This window comes from Anopheles maculipalpis, chromosome 3RL, assembly GCF_943734695.1.
Source record: "Anopheles maculipalpis chromosome 3RL, idAnoMacuDA_375_x, whole genome shotgun sequence".
Lineage (NCBI taxonomy): Eukaryota > Metazoa > Arthropoda > Insecta > Diptera > Culicidae > Anopheles > Anopheles maculipalpis.
The window spans coordinates 48,676,063-48,697,911 of record NC_064872.1 but is presented as its reverse complement, the minus strand read 5'-3'; the positions used below and the strand labels follow the sequence as shown (position 1 = coordinate 48,697,911).

The 21,849-nt window shown below is 44.7% G+C and overlaps 7 protein-coding genes across 12 annotated transcripts in view; 4 read left to right on the top strand and 3 right to left on the bottom strand.

Moving 5' to 3' along the window:
- The window catches only part of LOC126561942 (endophilin-A), a 163,222-nt gene that overhangs the window by 136,658 nt on the left and 4,715 nt on the right, over positions 1-21,849 (bottom strand). The window lies entirely within an intron of this gene.
- Positions 1,760-7,612, top strand: LOC126561444 (pyruvate carboxylase, mitochondrial). Of its 2 annotated transcripts, XM_050217592.1 has the most exons (7): positions 1,760-2,115; positions 2,191-3,443; positions 3,962-4,009; positions 5,464-5,861; positions 5,939-6,198; positions 6,265-7,370; positions 7,440-7,612. In XM_050217592.1, the coding sequence occupies exons 1-7, from the start codon at positions 1,763-1,765 to the stop codon at positions 7,610-7,612; spliced, it is 3,591 nt and encodes a 1,196-aa protein (XP_050073549.1). In that variant the 5' UTR covers positions 1,760-1,762. The 2 variants fall into 2 exon arrangements, with proteins under 2 accessions (XP_050073549.1, XP_050073550.1); XM_050217593.1 differs by lacking the exon at positions 3,962-4,009.
- On the top strand, positions 9,201-10,130 carry LOC126562864 (chymotrypsin BI-like). Its single transcript, XM_050219459.1, has 2 exons — positions 9,201-9,709; positions 9,793-10,130. The coding sequence occupies exons 1-2, from the start codon at positions 9,301-9,303 to the stop codon at positions 10,128-10,130; spliced, it is 747 nt and encodes a 248-aa protein (XP_050075416.1). The 5' UTR covers positions 9,201-9,300.
- Positions 11,316-12,257, top strand: LOC126560709 (collagenase-like). The gene is made up of 3 exons (XM_050216667.1): positions 11,316-11,375; positions 11,474-11,891; positions 11,962-12,257. The coding sequence occupies exons 1-3, from the start codon at positions 11,316-11,318 to the stop codon at positions 12,255-12,257; spliced, it is 774 nt and encodes a 257-aa protein (XP_050072624.1).
- On the bottom strand, positions 14,831-16,505 carry LOC126562027 (H/ACA ribonucleoprotein complex subunit 4). Its single transcript, XM_050218438.1, has 2 exons — positions 16,496-16,505; positions 14,831-16,398 (listed from the first exon to the last, which is right to left on the bottom strand). Exons 1-2 carry the CDS (start codon positions 16,503-16,505, stop codon positions 14,831-14,833), a joined length of 1,578 nt encoding a protein of 525 aa, XP_050074395.1.
- On the top strand, positions 17,845-19,525 carry LOC126561991 (protein Red). Its single transcript, XM_050218392.1, has one exon. The coding sequence runs from the start codon at positions 17,852-17,854 to the stop codon at positions 19,487-19,489; it is 1,638 nt and encodes a 545-aa protein (XP_050074349.1). The 5' UTR covers positions 17,845-17,851; the 3' UTR covers positions 19,490-19,525.
- On the bottom strand, positions 19,928-21,794 carry LOC126562498 (protein rhomboid). The gene is made up of 7 exons (XM_050219017.1): positions 21,650-21,794; positions 21,475-21,593; positions 21,123-21,381; positions 20,781-20,889; positions 20,604-20,711; positions 20,314-20,527; positions 19,928-20,230 (listed from the first exon to the last, which is right to left on the bottom strand). The coding sequence occupies exons 2-7, from the start codon at positions 21,574-21,576 to the stop codon at positions 19,937-19,939; spliced, it is 1,086 nt and encodes a 361-aa protein (XP_050074974.1). The 5' UTR covers positions 21,577-21,593; positions 21,650-21,794; the 3' UTR covers positions 19,928-19,936.

Below are 21,849 nucleotides of genomic sequence, written 5' to 3'. Positions count from 1 at the left end.
CCAATCGTAGTCTCCGATTCGATCAATGATACAGTGCGTGCATGTAATGGTGGTGCCCGGCACTGGTTGGACATAATCTTGAACACGTTTTTTTTTATTTGTTCTGTTTTATCTATAGCACTATTAGTGGTTGGTGCCAGGCTGTGGGACACCTGTTCGAGGGGACAATCCAAACCCCCTTGCAAATGGCATTTACTTAGTTCGAGTCATTTATAGTATAAACAGTATAGTATATAGTAATAGTATAAACAGTAGCATGTACTATGTACTACGACTAGTACTAGTCTAACAATCATAAGCACACTATTTAACCTGGTTAAAGTGGTGATCGGCTCTATCGCGAGAGTCAACCATATCAACCACATTGTTGGACATTTGTCACGAGACCTTTCATGCTCATGCGGGCAATTTTTCTAATTTGTACACTTTTAAAAGTTGCTTGCGTCCGATTGAATACTTGAATAGACACGCTCAGAAAGCTTAGTATTGCAGAATGATACCTGCTGAGGTTTGGTATATTAAAATCCGTTAATCAGCAAGCCGTACAACTGTCCAACATTGTTGTGTCTGCTATTCCACAAGCGTATTTGCAGGCAGATTCTTACAAAATAGCAAAATTGTTATTAAAGCGGCACAGTATTGATTGCCTAAGAATGCCCTAGGTTATCAACAACACGAATACAAAAACAAGTACCATTTTGCACTTTGGAGCTGTTACGGACGGCTAGCTAATTTCTAATACCTAGTTGTATGCATCTTCTTTCGTCAGTCGAGTATGTAGCCAAGTTTGTTGACGAATCAAGCAATAATTTTCATATACTTGATTATGTTTATGTTACTCACGTTTACGTAAACTTACGCAACAAATGCATTTTTAAGTAACACGTTTCATGCGTCGAATGGTATAGTCGATAAAATATGGCTTTGTAAAACGTGCGATCCGGTATCAGTTCCTCCTGTCCAGATCCGCAAGAGATTTGTTTCTACGCCTGTCGAGTGTCCTATATTTTCTTATCGCTGAATTGTTTATTATAGCTTATCGCTATTTTGGGATGTCCCGGAGGCAGAATGGCAGCGGTATCAGTTGCTAACACGCCGTGAAAGCGATCAAATCCCATACGAACCCTTTACACTCCGTACGCAAAACTGAATATTCAACTAAGAGTGGTAAAATCAAGTCAAAGAATCCTGACTTTTTAGGCCTCATGACATCCCGGGGTTGCTTTAGTGTCAAAGAAAACGAATGTTCTTTAGCTTATCTAACTTGAATGACATTGCATATATAAATGTGTAGTTTTACCCTCTCCATTACCGGTTATCAGTGCTTAATTAGCAAGAATGTTATGTTCGAAAATGGCCGCTTGATTATTTAAGTCTGTTTGCCCAAACACCCATACTATTGAAAACCACCAGAAGAGTTTCGGGCCATGAAACTGATAGAGAAAGAGAATAAGAATATTATTAAAAATAAAAGAAAAACTACCAAAATGAGACAAACTTTGCACGGAATTACTGGCATGAGCCTCGAGTAGTAGTGGCACCGGGTGCTAACATGACAGTTTCATTTCACGTCTTACAAACAAGCTCATGCAACAATGCAAACAATAGATGCCTATGAAATTGTTTGTCAATTTTTTTTCCTAAATATTTTTGTTTCTTATCTTCTAAATATTTGTAAATGTCTTTCTTATCTAGCAAAATATAGAGATTTAGAAAGCACCGTCCATCTTCAACACTTAGATTACGCCGTCAGTCAACCAAGATGCAGCTGTTTAGTGCTCAACTCGCCGTAGCCGGGCTGCGCCGATCCAATCGGGCCCGGTTGTGGGCAGTCAGTAAGAATGGTTTTGCAAGCCAAGTCGAGTACAAACCCATACGATCCGTGCTGGTTGCGAATCGAGGTGAAATTGCCATCCGAGTGTTTCGTGCCTGCACGGAGCTCGGAATCCGGTCCGTTGCCGTATACTCCGAACAGGACAAAATGCACATGCACCGTCAGAAGGCGGACGAATCGTATATGGTGGGAAAGGGGCTGGCCCCCGTGGAAGCGTACCTGAACATTCCGGAAATTATTCGAGTGTGCAAGGAAAATGATGTCGATGCTGTCCATCCTGGGTATGTATCGCGTGAACCATTTTTACATCTGAATGCTTTTCAACTCACACAAGCTTTTTGTTGTTGTTGTTTCAGGTATGGATTTTTGTCCGAACGATCCGACTTTGCCCAGGCTGTCATCGATGCAGGATTGCGGTTCATTGGCCCGTCGCCACATGTTGTGCAGCAGATGGGCGATAAGGTGGCTGCACGTAAAGCTGCCATCGAAGCGGGAGTTCCCATCGTACCCGGCACAGACGGACCCGTCACTACCAAAGACGAGGCCGTAGAGTTTTGCCGCAAGCATGGTCTACCCGTCATTTTCAAAGCGGCGTACGGTGGCGGTGGTCGTGGCATGCGCGTGGTTCGTAAAATGGACGAAGTAGAAGACAACTTCATGCGTGCCAGCTCGGAGGCAAAAGCCGCATTCGGCAACGGGGCAATGTTTATCGAAAAGTTCATTGAGCGTCCGCGCCACATCGAAGTACAGCTGCTTGGCGACAAGGCAGGAAACGTCGTTCATCTTTATGAGCGTGATTGTTCCGTACAGCGACGTCACCAGAAGGTGGTTGAAATCGCTCCAGCACCACGTCTGCCCATCGAAGTACGGGACAAAATGACAGAGTACGCCGTCCGGTTGGCGCGTCACGTGGGCTATGAAAACGCAGGCACGGTCGAATTCCTGTGCGACGAATCGGGCAACTTTTACTTCATCGAAGTCAATGCTCGACTGCAGGTGGAGCACACCGTGACTGAGGAAATTACCGGTATCGATCTGGTACAGTCACAGATTCGGGTTGCGGAAGGTATGACCCTTCCGGAACTTGGCTACACACAGGAAAACATTAAACCACAGGGATACGCCATTCAGTGTCGTGTGACGACGGAAGATCCGGCCAATGACTTCCAGCCTAATACGGGTCGTCTGGAGGTGTTCCGCTCCGGTGAAGGTATGGGCATTCGGTTAGACAGTGCGTCAGCGTATGCCGGTGCCATAATTTCACCGTACTACGATTCACTGTTGGTGAAAGTCATCTCACATGCCTCCGATCTACAGTCGTCTGCTGCAAAGATGAACCGTGCACTGCGCGAGTTCCGTATCCGTGGCGTTAAAACAAACATTCCGTTCCTGCTCAATGTGCTTGAAAATCAAAAATTCCTGAACGGCGTCCTGGACACATACTTTATCGATGAACATCCACAGCTGTTCCGTTTTGCTAAATCGAAAAACCGCGCCCAGAAGCTGTTAAACTACCTGGGAGAGGTTCTGGTAAATGGGCCGACTACGCCATTAGCCACGAAGCTAAAGCCCGCTGAAGTGCAGCCACACGTGCCACAGCTGCCATTGGGTAAGTTAAAGTTCCCGATCGCAAGCGCTTAGCAGCATTACTAAGCCGTCCAAAGGATAGCGGTGTATATTTGTTTTATGTTCTTTTACCTGAGTGTGTGTGTGTGTGTGTTTTTTTTTTACTATTCTTCTGTTTGTTGTGTGACTTATTTTTGTATATTTTTCCTAATAGTTTAAACGAATTGTTTCTTTTTTATATTTCTTCCCTTTGTCTTAACTTTTTCTTTTTTTTCTGTTAAACCATGCGTGTGCTGTTGATTTTTATTATGTATTGGTTAACGACTTCGTTTGTAATACAATGAACGGCCATTTGCAACACAATCGGGTTGACAACACGACGACAACGACTACAACAACTATATGACATGATGATCGATGTGCTGCTTTCCAATCTCAATCCAAACTATACCAATTGCTCCCTTTGCTAATCTCGCAACACAACTCGTGCGTGGCAATTTCCATTCACACTTCCGCAAACCAAACGCACTCTCGTGGAAATGTGAAATATTCACCTTATAGATCTCTCACCGGAGGCACTCGCCGATGAAGAAGAGGGTACAAGAAAAGGTACATTGTCTCCCTTGCTTGCTTGACTGTAAAACACGAAAGTAAATTGCTTTATAAGATGCTAGTTGCCTGTACACATGACACAACACTATACAAAACAACGACTCTAACACAGTACAACATTCAAATTCTGGGATTAACATGTTACACACGAACAAATACACGAACAAATGCATGTGTTACAAACAGATGCTAGACTTTAACAGTTTTGTCCATACTAACAAGTGCTAATTATAGGATAAAGGGTAAAGCCATTTCTTTAAGTACTTATATGCACAAATGATAATATTCTTAAAAGTCCTAAACTGTTGCTGGCGAAGAGCACAAGCGATCAACCAACCATAATGCTTAGAAATTCTATGATCAAAAATAGTATTTTATCAATCCTGATGTTTTCAAAAACATAGTTATAATTTGATATTACTTTGCTTGAATCTATCGTTTCTTCCTACAAGTTTGCATAAAAAAATCAATTGATCACTGAAGAGGTCAATGGGGACTTTCTAGCATTAACGATGCACCCACTGCTTTGAAGATATTTTTCACAAGTCCCTTGAATAACTTACTTTGAGTGATTGTCACTTGGTCGGCTTCGTCTCAAACATGAACTGTAGAACTTTGCATACCAATGTTCATTTTATCCAGGATATTCTGCGCCGTTAAGATGGAGCGTTGATCTGTAAATCCAATTTTCACATTGATAAAATCGTCCGACAATAACGTCTGGGTTGTTTTACTCCACTAGGAGAATCCTACGCCTTTACGAAATAAAATAAGTTCTTCGATATTGCCAGCTTTGTTGTTCAAAGATGAAACTGTTAGAACTAACAAATCGTCAATTGCAGTCCTTTGACTTTTTTTTGCCATAGCCGCTCCAATTACGGATAAAGCTACTGGAGATATCCACTTGGATATAGGGCCAAAGCATTAAAAGTTTATTAAATTTTATTTCTTTTAAGTACGACGGCTTGCGCCTTATTGGGAAATTTTGTTTTGTAAATTAGTTAATTTTTTTGCATAAGTTAACTGCAAAAAAGTTGTGTGTATAATAGCATAAATGAATAATTAACCGGCGCATGATATTGTTAATTGAGTAATGAACACTGTAGCTAGTTAAATTTGTAACTATACAAAAACATGCTACTATACAATTTTCAGCATCATACGGTAAATTGAAAGAGGCGAATGTAGTTACAGAGGCTACGAAAACCTCTACGAACAAATGAAAAGTAAATAGTACAACACGCTCTATGTACTTATTTTTTAGTTCAATAATTTAGTATGATTAATGCATCTGAGTACACTCTTCAATGACTCATTTACACTGTAAACACACCATGAAATAATTTTGCAGATTTTTTTTATTCAAAATTCTATCCCTTCCATCGAACACGAACATATCGAACAACTGAACTCTACGGTCTTAGGAGCATTTATTAATTATGTACCAACAGTTACAGAGCCACCGCGTGGTTTCAAACAAATTCTGCAAGAGCAAGGCCCGGAAGGATTCGCCAAAGCGGTGCGGAAGCAGAAAGGCCTTCTCCTCATGGACACAACGTTCCGCGATGCGCATCAATCGCTGCTGGCCACCCGTGTACGAACGCACGATCTGTTAAAAATTTCCCCATTTGTGGCACACAAATTTAACAACCTTTACTCACTCGAAAACTGGGGTGGTGCTACGTTTGACGTAGCGCTCCGTTTCTTGCACGAGTGCCCGTGGGAACGGTTGGAGGAAATGCGCAAGCAGATTCCCAACATTCCCTTCCAGATGTTGTTGCGCGGTGCGAATGCCGTCGGATATACCAACTATCCCGACAATGTGGTGTACAAGTTCTGTGAATTGTCGGTGAGTAACCGTTCGTCAGTGGACCCCCGCCCGGTGTTCATGAGAGTTTGTTTTACGTGTTTTTATGTTCGTTGTAGGTACAATGTGGAATGGACATCTTCCGAGTGTTCGACTCGCTAAACTATTTGCCAAACTTGATCCTCGGTATGGAAGCGGCCGGTAATGCTGGTGGTGTAGTGGAAGCCGCCATCTCGTACACTGGAGATGTGAGCGATCCGAAGAAGACAAAGTACGATCTGAAATATTACACCAACCTGGCGGATGAGCTGGTCAAGGCAGGAACACACGTGCTCTGTATCAAGGATATGGCTGGATTGCTAAAACCCCAGGCAGCCCGGTAAGATGTAATAAATTTCGATCATTTTCAATACTTTAACTCATTTTCCTTCCTGTCGCCGCACAGACTACTTATTACGGCTATTCGCGAGAAACATCCGGATGTACCGATTCATATTCACACGCACGATACCTCTGGAGCGGGTGTGGCTTCGATGCTTGCTTGTGCCGAGGCCGGAGCAGATGTAGTTGACGTAGCGGTCGACTCCATGTCGGGCATGACTTCCCAGCCTAGCATGGGAGCGGTGGTTGCGTCACTTCAGGGCACTAATCTCGATACTGGGCTAGGTTTGCCGGACATAAGCGAATACTCTGCCTATTGGGAGCAAACGCGTACACTTTACGCTCCCTTCGAATGCACCACTACGATGAAATCGGGCAACGCCGATGTGTACATGAACGAAATTCCTGGCGGACAGTACACGAACCTGCAGTTCCAGGCGTACTCGCTGGGATTGGGAGATTTCTTTGAGGACGTGAAAAAGGCATACCGCGAGGCCAATCTGTTGCTGGGTGACATCATAAAGGTTACACCCTCGTCAAAGGTCGTCGGTGACTTGGCCCAGTTTATGGTGCAGAACCATCTGACGGCCGAACAGGTGCTGGACCGTGCGGAGGAACTTTCCTTCCCCAAGTCAGTAGTGGAGTTCCTGCAGGGAGCGATCGGTACACCGCATGGTGGATTCCCAGAACCATTGCGATCGCGTGTGCTGAAGGACATGCCCCGCATCGAGGGACGTCCCGGAGCGCAGCTTGCCCCGCTTGACTTCGATGCACTCAAGAAATCACTTCAGGAATCTCATCCAGACGTGCAGGACCGTGATGTCATGTCGGCCGCACTCTACCCTCAAGTTACGAACGATTTCCTTAACTTCCGTGATACGTTCGGTCCGGTGGACAAACTAAATACGCGCGTCTTCCTGACCGGTCCGAAGGTGGGCGAAGAGTTTGAAGTTACCATTGAGAAGGGTAAAACGCTCGGCTTTAAGACGCTAGCCATGGCGGAGGATCTTACCGCCAACGGTGAGCGTGAGGTGTTCTTCGAGCTCAACGGTCAGCTGCGTTCGGTGCTGATTCGGGACAAGGAAGCGGTGAAGGAGCTGCACATTCACCCCAAGGCAACGAAGGGCAACAAGAATGAAGTCGGAGCACCGATGCCAGGCTCCGTTATTGGTTAGCATTTGCTGTTTTAGTATGCGTATTTTGATCAACTTCTAATGCATATCTCACTACTGTTTACAGAGATTAAGGTGAAGGTCGGAGACCACGTCGAGAAGGGACAACCATTGGTGGTACTGTCGGCAATGAAGATGGAAATGGTGGTACAATCACCCAGAGCCGGTGTGGTGAAAACACTGGACATTAGCAACGGCATGAAGCTGGAGGGAGAAGACTTATTGCTGACCCTGGAATGAGGAGTGCAGCAAGATCCTCAAATGCCTTAGAATCGCTACTTATGTTCTGTTTAGCGTGGAACGCTTACAGGCGCTCCAACGCAAGCGGATAGGAAGAAAGCATCCACGAAGCTGTAATTTAACGATATGTGTTCAGCGTCAGCGTTATAAAAAAAAGATAATGATTTTATACTAGTTGACTTACACAACAAAACCATCACATTGAATGAGTTCCATCCAACTTTATGGTTGACTCATTTCAGCTGCAGTTTCGTTTGAACCCGTGTGACGACGATACTGCCTTCGATTAAACAACCCAATTGCATCGTGCTCTGTGAGAACTGCATACCTGAGATCGTAACACACGTTAATACCTACACCATTCGAGCTTAGCTCCTCTGACCCTTAGTTGTTGGTTTATTTTTTTTTACAAACAGAAAAAAAACTCTCCCATGTATCGTCAAAACTGTAGCTGTTGATAGATTCTGATTTATTTTGTTACTTAGCTTAGCTGTACGAGATTTTTTTGTTTTGTTTTTTGGTTCGGGGTAGGGATTGCAATAATAAAAAGCTTTATATAAAATGAGTCATTTTGGTGTGTAGATGTGTCGTGATGATTGTTTAACCCACAACACACAAAGCAAATGTTACATGACACCAAGGGAAACGTATGGAAGCGCAGAGCATTGTCTCCAGCACTTCCTGTATGTAGATGTTGTGCATAGCAAAAGAAGCAGACTACCCAAATTCTACCGACATTTCACACACGGTAAGATAACATCGTTAGACACACGGGCGATAAGTGATAGTGCCATACACCAACCATATCATAGGAATCTGTTAGCTTCCCCTCACAAAAGCACGTCTTTCCTCGTCGCATGTATGATTTGTCCCACAACAATCGTTACTGGGTTGGGGGTTGACAAACTTCCCAAAAAAAAAAAAAGGATTATTCACCTTCTTCCTACTAGCTCGGAGAAACCCCAAAGGACCGGACTTTATCTTCACGCTCTGTTCTACGTCAGCCCACTAAACGATCGAGACAACTAAATCATGCTGAATGGATACCTCTACGGATCGTCACACGTTCATGTATATGATGAGTGTATTCCACTGTCCGCTGGTGGCGATAACATCGGCCCAGGACGATGAGATTGCTTGCACAACAACTTTTTCCACTTCCTGCGAACCGCTTGCAAATGGAGGAGGTCCATTTCCGATCTAATCGAAGGGTAGACCTTACAATGCCTGACTGAGACTGATATAAGAATGTTTCTTCAACTGGTTCACCATTTTCGTTCGGTAAACCTTCTGTTTCGCGCTTACCTGCAACAACGCTGCACGTCGATCCCGGCATAGTCTAGCAGTCTCCCAGCAAAGAGTAGCAGCAGCAGCAGCAGCAACAGCAATGGTACATGAGCGCAAGGCCCGATGGTACACCGCACTGAGATCGCTGATGAGACAGAAACAGTGGTCCGAATTGTCCGTGGTGCTAGTGATACTGTGCGTCTGTGTGACGACGATCGGCAAAGTAGCGTGCAGCAGCAGCGGTACGGCTGGAAAGGTACGATCAACCCTGCCCAACAAGTGACAGGCGCCTCGCAAACTATTCCGCTGAGCGTCTGATATAGTGCTATCAACATTTTCAAGAACAGCTCACTGCCATTCCCATCCCCAGGCACAATGCTCGGTCGACGACGCGCGAACTGATGGCCAAAATCGTCAACGGGCAGACCGCACAGATGGGTCAATTTCCGTGGCAGGTGTCCATACGGGCAGCGTTGGGCCGCTCGGTGACGGTGTGCGGTGGATCGCTGATTGATGCCCAGTGGGTGCTTACGGCGGCCCACTGTGCTAACGATTACACCGTCTTCCAGATCGGACTCGGCTCGATCCATCTGAACATGGCACGTTTAACCATGTCCACCGTCATCAAGTATGTACATCCGGAATTTGATCCATGGAAGCTTACGAACGATGTGGCGCTCATTCGTTTGCCATCACTAGTGCCGTACAGTATAGAAATCTATCCGATCAAGCTGCCGATCAACCATTTGCCCACCGATCTGTACATTGGCCGTCAGGTGACGGTATCAGGCTTTGGACGAACATCTGACGGTAGGCGGCAGCTCACCAGTCCTACACACTCTCGATCACTGAAAACTACCTCCTCTTTTGTCTCTCCTTTTCCCTCCGCGTAGCTGTCCAATCTATATCGACCATACTTAAGTACGAGCGCATGCGCATCATTTCTAACGCTGAGTGTACGAACGTCTACGGTGCGTCGATCATACGCAACACCACGCTCTGCGCAGTCGGCTGGGAACGATCGTACCAGAACGTCTGCCAAGGCGACTCTGGAGGTCCGATGGTAATGCAGCAGGATGACACGAGCTGGGTACAGATCGGCATCGTATCGTTCGTGTCCAGCCGTGGTTGCAGTACCGGTGATCCGTCTGGATATATTCGTACCGTAAACTACCTAAGCTGGATAGTTAAAACTACAGGCCTTCGTGCGTTTTCGTCCATCGTGAGCTAGACGGCGCGTTCAGCCATCGCCACCCATCCACTGCAAACACCACCGATGCCGATGCACTAACGTCTAAGAGAATTAGTCCGCCAAGGCAAAGAAGATAGATTGCAAGTTTCAACCTGTCCCGACAACAACGCGCACTTTTGCCACCGCTTTATCCCACTGTGCATGCACATGCAGACGATCGATAAATATAATTCACCAACTAACTGTACGTTGGAAACCACACAGCATGTAACTCTTGAGCTAGAACTTGATGTATATGACGCTCCTGATGATTCCGAATAATTATTCTCCTGATCTCGTCAAGATCATCTTCTGATCTGTATTCTATTCGTCCGCAAGGGATCAATCGTTGGGGACAGGGAAACATTGAATTCTCAAGCGATATGCGTACATTTGGTCATTCTACAGCTACCCGTTACTCATCGAATGGCATTGTGACCATTGACCATGCATTGGTGGCTTCTAATCATCAATCATGAAGGTACTTAGTCATCCGAATCCCTGCTAAATGGGCGCCATCTCAAATCTGGCTAATCGATCATTGCTTGAAATGGATTTACGGTCACACCTTAATTGTAACTTGCAACCAAGAACCCGTTCAACCCAAGGCAAAGCACTGATGATGTCACAATTTCATAATCACTGACAACTCATAAAAGTGACTTTGCTAACGATACAATTTACAAAAAAAAAGTTTTTAAGTTCCGTCCACGTCCTAGTAACGCTTCTACACGAAGCGTACAATATCTTAGAGATGAATGAAAGTTGCCAGTGAATGAAACTGCACTATACACTATTAAAGGAGAGTGAATTCGTACAGTAAATGCTGTCTGCTAGAAGAAGTCGCTCGTTCGACTCAGGTGTTGTGCGCTGTGCTTCCTCTATGATTGATCTCTTATCGACATCCTATACTACACATTCGACAGCGACAATGTCGAATCACTACCCTTTTGGGCGGAAACATGATTGATAAAAGCTACACCCGCTCCCCCGTATGGTCAGTTTGATCAAAGCACGGTTATCGCAAGAAAACCCCAAACCGATCGACAACGAAACGCCATCAAATGCCGGCATGTATATATAAGGCACCGTTTTCCGATTGACCTCCAAACAGAGTGGTGCTGGCGCTTTCATAGTTTGCCCAATCCGACCCGAAAACCCGTCGTAAGAATCATCGTGTGCAGTATGAAAGGATACGTTGGATTATTCCTCGCCATTGCGCTATGCTGCGTATCAGCGCAAGAAGTAAGTGTTGCAGTGCCTGTGTTTTGATTGTTTTTTTTTTTTTTGTGTGGTTAAAGCGTCTTCAAAAACAAGTTCCCCTTGTTCTATCACAATCACAGGTACAGTCGGATCGTAGCCCACGTATCGTTAATGGACTAAATGCCGCCAACACGCCCTACAACGCCTATGTGCTATATCTCAACTCGGCCAACTCTGGTTTCTTTGGTGGAGGATCACTGATCTCGGACCGACATGTCCTAACGGCGGCCCAGAACATTGCGGGCTTCGTGCGCTGGGAAGTTGGGCTAGGCAGTACCGTGTTCGGGCAGCTAAACATTCAACTGTCCACGCAGGCCGTTTCGCATCCAAGCTTCAACATGGCAAACCGAGCGAACGATATCGGTTTCATCATTTTGCCTCAACCAGTCGTCTTTACTGCACTGATTAGTCCTATCCAGCTGCCCATCCAGGGACGTACGCTACCGTACGAAAATGAAGAAGGCATGGTAGTCGGGTTCGGGTTCAACACGATCGGAGGTAAGCGTCGCTAAAGAGGTGTGTAATTTGAGGCGGAACCACCGTTTAACTTTTCCCTTTTTCTCACTAGGACAAACCCGCTCCGACTTTCTGAAGGTGGGCTACCAGCGAGTGATCAGTGATTCGCGTTGTGTGGGAATTTATCAAATTACTACACCGAACCACTTCTGCGCTGAAGATGTCGTCCAACGTTCGAACGTGTGTAATGGCGATCTTGGTGCTGGGTTCGTCGTTTCCGAACGACGCATCGACACGTTGGTCGGTATTGCCTCACTCATCACTGCTTCGTGTGACTCTGCCAACCCGACCGGTTACGCGCGCGTCTCTCAATACCGCCAATGGATCCGTGACAATACTGGAGTATAAGGTTAAGCACGGTTAGGTTCTGTTCCTTTAATGAAACACAAACCTTTGGGCACTGTACTGAATAAACAACAGTTTTCCATCATCTGGGATCTTCCAAAAATTGCGTTTTACTATCATACTTATCTGGCGTACTGGAGAAGTTTACCCGTCGTATACGAGTAATAGGAATATTAGTATTCTACTGCCGACATGTGTGTTCAGGACGATTGATATTGCGGCCGGTGTTGACTTTTGAGACATTATAGATGAAGGTTTGGATGACTTCTACTTGTTGCATGCCAGAATCGGGATTGGTTCATAAAACCTACTCCCCAAAGCTTCTCCATCCGAGACTCAGATGACTTGTCTGTTCTGACAGACATTGTAGGGAATTGAAACGGCTTGCGCAGCATTGAGGAGTGCTGATACTACTTTTTCTTCAATCAATGCTGTTAACGTCAGTCTGTTAAAGTTTCTCTTTCTTGACGAAAGACGTTATCTGTTCAACATCAAATCCAGACGAAACGTCAAGATCTTGCATCTGAAAATGTGCAGCTTTTGGAATGAAACATTAGGATTCACCATTTTCACTATTTCAATCACATCACAAGCTCCTTACTTGCACTCACGATTCTGAGTCTATACATCTGGACAAAGTAGATCTATCTATTACTAAACGTCGAAACTATATTTTTTACGCTTTTATACCGAAAATATCAAAACCTGCTATCAACTATTGTACTTCCATACCAAAATCCGCTTTCAACTGTGATTTGATGTGCACCATCGTTCATGATCAGTTCGCGGCACTATAACGGCTTGTTGTTCTTTAGCCGAAGAATAGCTTTTTCAGTTGCAGTTAATACAGACGATATATCAGTTCATCCTTTTTAGACCCTAGGCAATACTGATTTGTGTACTACTATGGCAGTCCATTTAGGGCGTGTGGAGTATAGCGACGCGTTTCTATTGTCGGGACAAGAAAGGCGTATTTAGTTTTAGAAACTCTAAGTTTTATACATAATTGAAAATAATCCCCCGTGCACTCCAGCCATTGCGACTGATGAAGTACATAAGCACAAGGCGAACTTACAAAAAGCCGTGTCCCCTTAACAATTGCATAGACTTGCTGTGGACTGCTTGAGTCACCAGAATATGCTTTATCAAAATCGTCTTTTGCATAACCGAACAGAGTTAAATCTACCATTCAGGTCCTATATCTAACCCTGACAAATCTGTTTACTGAACTCTGCTGGATGCTAATTGATCATAATTCATGCGATGGCGTCTCAACTGTAAAGGCCCAAGTCTTTTGGTCTAGATCAGGAATTTTTTTTTTTGGCTAACTATAGGTTTTGCTGCTATATTATCTTACTTTGTCTAATAATGTAACTGGTTAAAAGAGTATGATATGATTTGCTCCCCACATTCTGCAACTCAAAAGTATTGCTACAGGAATGCGCTAATGCCAAGACGCGAAGCTTTTTTCTTCACGACTTTTTTGAGGTATATTTGTTTCATTTCATCGATCTAAATCATCCGTCCGCAATCTTTAATAGAAATGTATTGATGCAATAGGACGGCTAACATAGATATCATGGCTGCAATTAAATTTAACTTCGCGCATACAACAGATTTGTACACGACTTCCAAAGTCGCCGTGAATGTGAAACAGACATAGCTGGATTTATGGAAACCCAGATGATTTGTTTTTTAACTAAATAAGGACTAAATTCGTATCCCGAATACGCATTTTTGTTTGATTTGGTGGTTGGATTGGATATCCGTATATGGTGCTTTCAAATCCCTTGGACATGAATAACATTTTCTGATGCTAGTTGCATGCATCTATCAGTTTCGTGTTTAGCGTTATTATCACACTGACCATGCAACATTTACAGAAACACTACATTTCTCAACATTCTCTTAAAGTACGGCCTACTTCCCACAAAAGTGACCTGTGTAAACGTAAACGTTTAAAACAAAGTTTACCTGTGTAAACGTAAACGTTTAAAACAAAGTTTACCTGTGTAAACGTAAACGTGTAAACGTTTCCCGCCAGCACTCTTACTCTCATATTACTTGATTTCATCTTTTTTATTTTATTTCTTACGTGTAAAATGCTAATTCTTGTTTAACATGCTGCTGTATTTATGTGAAAGAATTCTATAAACAAAATTTACACATATTCTGCTTCTAAGAATACATGCTTCCTCCCGTCTCCTATCTGCTAATGTAGATGCAAGATTGCAAATTTCAGAAGAAAAGCCCGATTATGCTGTTCACGCACAATCCCTCGCATACTTTCCCGCCTTTTTCTTGCAGTTTGATACCAGAAATGGTAATTACTGATGAGAATGACTCCAATAAACAAACCCGCTCACGGAGCCACAGAACTATAACTCTTCTCTCGATTCATTATCGCAACTAACGCTTTGTTTGTTATGTAATTGATAAGAAATGGAACCAAAAAGGATAAAAAATGCGTCGCACAACAAATTGTTGTTTTGCATAAAATCAATTATCAACCAATTCCATCGATAACTTCTCCACTTCCTCTACCACCTGCAAGGAGGTAGAGGTCCCTTTTTTCCTTACTCGGCCGCCTCTTGGACAGAGTCATTTTTATCCTTCTTTTTCTTTTTCTTTTTCTCCTTCTTTAGCTCTTCGTCTACTCCTTCCGTTTGGTCCATTGACTGTGCCTCTCCATCGGCCCCTTCCGTGGCTTCTTCCGTGTCCTTCTTTTGCTTTTTCTTTTTCTTCTTCTTATCTCCCTCGCCAGCCGTTGATACCGCATCGTCCGCGTTGCTCGTATCGCCAATGCTGAGTTTACGCTTACCACCAGCAATATCGTCACCGCCGGCCGCCGCTGTTCCATTGCCATTCGTTTGCGGTGCCGGTCGGTTAAAGTCGGTGTAGCTCGTGAGCCAATCTTTCGGTGTGTTTTCATTGGGTTTGCCGTACTTGTCCAGTTTGCCCGAGGCTATCAACTGCTTTTTCATCGAAGCCTTCGGACCGAGGCCCCATTTGCGGGGGTATGTGTCGCGCTCCATGATGACGCGTTTAATTTTCGCTACGACTCCATGATCGCATCCAGCCATGGTGGCCGTCGTCATTAGAGCGATGCCCAATGCGATTGCCTCGCCCTTGGTAGTCATGATCACGATCTCTTGATCGATCTCGATCCCATCTTCGTACCGCAGTACGCCGGGCAGTAAAATCTTCGCCCCATAGCACACCGCATTCACCGAGCTGTCTTTCATGATGATGCGCTTGTGGCCCACGAGCAAACCCTCCAGTGGCTTTATCACCCGGCGTAACATTGACTCGTCCTTGTGATTTTCGTACAGATACTGTGCGTCGAGCACATCGTGCATCGTCACCATGCCGTCCTTTTCCGACTGAATGCCGGAACGAACGCGGCGAAGCTCCAGCATCTGTCCGCCGACACCGAGCACGAGCCCCAGGTGGACGCACATCGTACGAATGTAGGAACCGGCTTCACAACTTACCCAAAACACGCCTATATTCCTTTGGTCGTTGTAATCCAGCAGCTTCGAGTCGTACACGGTTCGCACACGCAACTGTCGCTTGACGGCAGAGATCAGCGGAGGACGCTGGAACAGTGCACCGCGCAGCTTCTCTAATCCCTGGGTAACCTTGGCAATCTTCTCCACGGCGGAGTGAAGTTTGAAAACGGCCACATATTCCTTGCCGGCACTTTGCTGGCTCTTTACCAGGCGTGTGGCACGGTTAATGCACACGATCAAGCAACCCGTAACCTTCGGATCTAGCGTGCCCGAGTGACCCGTTTTGTTTACCTTCAGTATCCGCTTGATCCATGCTACTACTTCGTGTGAGCTCGGATTCGAGGGTTTGTCCAGATTGATGAACCCAGCCGCTACATAATCGTTGATCTTGCGGTTCAACGGGGACGATCCAAACGGCAGTGGCGTGTAGTGGTTTGTGCGCACGTTCAGTCGGTCAAAGTTTTTCAATAGTAGGGGCCATTTCGACGTGTCCAAGGTAGCGATGGCAGATGAAGGTTTAAGCTGAAAATCGCCCGATTTCTGAATCTCACCCAAATTTTCAATCTCTGCGTCCGGTTCCTGCTTGATTTTCTTTTTCTTCTTCTCTTTTTTGATAGGCGACGACGGAATATCTGCGGGAGTGTGGCAAATTGTTTCGTTTAATGCGTTATCGCTTGCGCTTGCGACATCAATCGATTGTTGCATTTAGGCGAGTCGCACAACACTTACCAACTTCCATTTTATTGAGAAAGATTTTTAACTTCCTACAGTGAGCAAAACTCGGTACAGCTTCTGAATCGATCGGTCCGTACCGAACACGCGGTTTATATTATCAAACACGCCGGGCAAGAACTTTTGACAGATACGATATTTGAGGTTAAACCACGTGCTATAAATATATACACAAGGTTGTTACAGCCACGGACAGAAACGGGAGTACCCAGTGGAGGAACGAGAGAATGGGATGAGATTCCGTCGTTTCAGTCAGTTTCACCCCTTCGAATACCCACAAACGCCTGTTTGCATCGTAGTTTTGAGTTTTCTGCTTAACTTCATGCCGTCAATTTAGCCGTCGATAGGGTAATAAACCGTTAACCTATTGACAAAATTTATGTAAATCCGCCAATTAAGGCACTACTAAGGCGTAATTGGGCTAAAGAGTAATATAGGCCTACAAGTTGCACGCAACAAACGCACATGCCATCTCCACAGACTTTTGTGAACATGGCTAAGAAAGATATATTGAAAATATTAAAACTATAGGTTTATAAAATCCAAAAAATCTTATTTGAACTAGTTTTAATAAAGTTTTAGTAAGTCAATGAACTTTCTACTCAAATCATGCCTAATATTTTTCGTAAATTGAGCCATTTAAATTAAAAACTATGACTCACTATAGAATTATTTTAATTACAGTACGAACTGTCTCGATTAAATGATGAAATAAGTTAGTGAAATGTTTTTATAAATAAGTCTTATACATAAGCTAGCTTTTGCGACACTTAACAATAATTTCAAATAACTTTCCTCATTTTAATTATGATTTATTTAAATAATATTTTTAGGTCCTATGCATCATGATCACAATCTACCGTGATTTTTCACACATGCTTGCATGAGATGAATCCCGTACAACTTGAAGGCGTTTATTACTCTTTAGCCCAAAATTGTATTGAAATGAACCTTAGTGTGGTTATTAAGGCAATTTTATCAATAGGCTAGTAAACCCTAACTAAACCTTACAAGTTTGTATGGGATCGAATACAACTTCTCCTGCTGGGTGGTTATTGACGCTATTTTGTCAACAGGGGAACAATATTTTGAGAAAGCTTGGCAAACGCATATTGATGTAATTGTCAATCAAAACGGCCAAAGCGAACCCTAGGTTTGTGGTGGTTTGTTTATCTTCTCCTTTCATTCGTCAAAACATTCTGCGTTCATTGATCAATCCACTACTATTGATTTTACCTTAAAGCCACAGTGAAAAACTATTCACCAAGTATATTGCGCCCATCATACAAGGCTTTTCATTAACGACGGACCTGCGATTGATTTGGTATTCGGTTACAAACAGAAGGAATCAACATGCCTGCGGACAACGATCACCACGAACCAGAGACCCCGGCCACCCAACGGCTGACGAACGATGATTTCCGCAAACTTCTAATGACACCACGGGCTCCCCCAGGATCAAGCCATGCTGCAGGGTCGATACGTGATGCCATGTCGAAGGCATCATCCGCATCCGCCTCCGGAACCGGTGGTACACCGGCTTCGTCGTCGTCCGCTATGAAACCACCATCGTCGGAACGGCACGAAGCTCGTCGTAAAAAGAAAAACTTTTACGCGCAGCTGAAAAAACAGGAAGACAACAAGCTAGCGGAGCTGGCCGAAAAGTACCGCGATCGAGCGAGAGAAAGACGCGACGGTGCCAATCCGGACTACCAGAATCTGGATTCTTCTAGCTCTACAAGTGCATATCGTGCGGTAGCACCGGATGCAAAATCCGGTTTGAACGCGGCCGAACGACGTCGGCAACAGATTCAGGAATCCAAATTCTTGGGCGGTGACATGGAGCATACTCACTTGGTGAAGGGTCTTGATTACGCGTTGCTGCAAAAAGTTCGCAGTGAAATTATGGCCAAAGAACACGAGCAGGAAGAAGAGATGGAAAAGCTCGTCGACATTGAAACGTCAACGGAGGTACCGATGCCGGCACCTGGGGCTACAGCTGCGCCACAGCGGGCCACCGGAGTCAGTAACGCGGAGAAAGAACCGCAAGATGAGTTAGAGTTTCGAACTGTACTTGGACAAAACATCTATCGCACGCTGGAAAAACAACGTTCCAGGACGATTGAGCGCAATGAAATGTTTGCTCCCGGGCGAATGGCCTACCATATTGAGCTGGAAGATGAAAATGTTGACTCAGACATCCCGACAACCGTGATCCGGTCGAAGGCGGAAGTGCCGTTGGATGTGGGCGATACTCAGACGCTGACTACGAACGATATCGTAATCAATAAGCTCGCTCAAATACTGTCCTACTTGCGACAGGGAGGACGGGGCAAGAAAAACAAGCGCCGTGATAAGGATAAACCTCTGTTTAAGCTCAACGATGAGCCCGGAAGTAAAGGCATGGCGGACGACTCGATCTACGGTGAGATTGGGGAGTATCAGCCAAATCGTCGATATGAAGACGTGGCTGGATCGTCAAAGTTGGAAGGAAATACGGGTCGTCACAGCTACTTCGATAAGTACAACGACGATGCAGCTGTCGCACGTGATTCCGCTGCCATACCGCCCGTCCCGGCGCCACCGAAACTATCGGCCCAACTGATCACGAAGCTGACGGCGGAACCGGAGGGCTACGCCGAATGCTATCCCGGTTTACAGGAGATGAACGATGCAATCGATGATTCGGATGACGAGGTCGATTACACGAAGATGGATCTTGGAAACAAGAAGGGCCCCATCGGTCGGTGGGACTTTGACACGCAGGAAGAGTATTCGGATTACATGAGCAGCAAGGAGGCACTCCCGAAGGCCGCTTTCCAGTACGGTGTAAAAATGCAGGATGGGCGTAAGACGCGCAAACACAAGACGGAGAAAAACGAGAAGGCCGAGCTGGACCGGGAATGGCAACAAATTCAAAACATTATTCAAAAACGTAAGGCAAAATCTGGCGGCGATGAGGATGTTGATTTTAAGAAATCCAAGTATTAGGCTTAAACCTTACCGTACTGTATAAACAAATTTTATTCTCCCTCGTAATACATAGTAATATAAGTACAGTATGAATAAACTATGCAATTGTCCTTCTATTTGCTTGTAAAAGAAAGTAGTCCAAAAAGGAATTCATAACAACCCTAGATTTAAAGCTACGAGAGTCGTAAGTAGTGAAGGCGTGTTAAGGCACGATAACGTTTTAAAAATAATGGAAATAATTGGTCGTTTGGCTTATCAGGCACTAAAGCTAAGGCACCTAAACAGTATCATGAGCTGTGCTTGCACTTTGTACAATACTTTGTATCGTTGTTTCTCTCTCTCTCTCCTTCTCTCTCTCTCTCTCTCTCTCTCTCTCTCTCTCTCTCTCTCTCTCTTTCTGTCTTCCGAATGCCAACTAATAGAGGAAATTTGAGCTTAAAGTCATACGACTGAAATGATCTTAGACTAGTAAAAATGGGAAGGGTCCAGGAAGTGGTACATTATGCCGGCGATCATCAGCAGGAAATAGACAGTTACCGCACACCACCAAAGCTTTCGCTCCCAGGATTCAACTTTCAGATTTCGCAACACTCCAATACCGACCAAAAATCCGGCCAAGGCACCGCTTGCGTGGGCAATGTAGCCCACCTTATCGAACGGATCGTTAATGCTGTTGTATATCGAAACCCCCAAATCTGTAACGCAAAACACCAGAAACACGAACAGCTGAACGATGGCATATTCCATCTGTTTCCAGTTCTGCGCGGGAAACAAAAGAAAAAGGAAAGATAAATAAAATAACTAATAACACTTCCGAGCTAGGGTATTGGGCATGCCTGTACCATAATAATCGTTGCAATGTGAGCGGTGATGAGTGCGTAAACGCCACCGGAAGCACCGGCCAGAAACACACGTGGCGTAAACAGTGAGGTACCCATGGAGCCGGCTATGACACCGGCAAGATAGACCAACGCCACACGCCACCAGCAGTGCACCAATTCCAGTGCAACGCCCAGAAATATTTGCACGAGCAAATTCATAATAAGGTGCATAAATCTATTAAGACACAATAAGCCATCGTTAGTGATCATTAGGCACATCAAAGCTCGCGATGACACCGTACGTGACTCACCCGATATGTACAAACATGTACGTTAGGAAACGCCACACCTCATGCCTGAGGTGTGGATTGTAGATAAACAAGGTCGCCATTGGACCGCTGGTGCTAGTTCCATTTTGTCTAGATAACGATAGCGTAAGATGGGATGTTATTGAATTTGTCGTCTCGTTCGTTGGTGGAATAGCTTACTCTTGTGTTTTGACGATATCGATGACGAAGAAAATTATTTCCAGTATCGAAAAAATTATCATCACTAGCGGTGGCGGCCATAGTTTCATGCTTTGCTCATATTCGCCATCTAAAATGAAAAGATTAAAAAAAGTTACAATGCCAAAGTTTTATGATAAACTTGTATGTCTGCCATTCCTGTGTGGAGCTTAATTTTCATGACTAACGGTCGCACTTTATCATAATACTGTTGCTTTATCAAGACCCTCAACTCAAAGCCAGACTGTTCTCTTGAAACCTCATCTTACGTAATGGTCACAGGAATTACATATTGAAATGATTAAAATCGAAGGATAAACCTACCTAACACGTCCCCTTCTTCAACCACGTTGCGCTTAGGCACTACCACCTTACAATACTTGATATACATCTCACAAAGAAAGTACGGATGCTCGGTGCTTAGTTTGTAAAACTCATTAAAATCCAGACGGCCATCATTGTTTGTATCAGATGCTTTTAGTAAGTGAATCGCCAAGTCCTTCGGCATGTCTGGACACTTTCTCTCGCTTATCAGGCGCTTCATCTCGACTATGTTTAGATAACCATCGGAATCCGTATCGTACTGGAATGAGGACAGGTTGTGAAAGTTAGTAAAATTTGGACATTCCAACAAACAGTTGATACTGTTCGCCGAATTAGTCGGATCAATTATCACCTTCTCGAAGACATGCCGCAACTGTTGCCGCCTCTGGTTTTCTTCACGTGTAGTAAGGCGCTGCAAAGGAATCGCTTGTACGTGTTGCTCACAACGGTCCATCTTCGATTAACTAAATACTGCGTTTCAATACTGGCCAGTCCCTTCTGGAACACTGCCTGTTAAGTAAGGAAACGATATGGGTGGAAAGCAGTTTTCCGACGATATCCTTCCTTGGACAGCTTTCTACTTTCCCAACACCAAAGCGGGCAACCCGATTTTCCACCTCACAGTTGATGCCTCACCAATTCCAAACATTCACGCACAGTGAGTCATTTCAGTTGACACACTGAGCTCAAAATGTTTGCGTTCAAGTGCATGCCAACTGTGACGTCT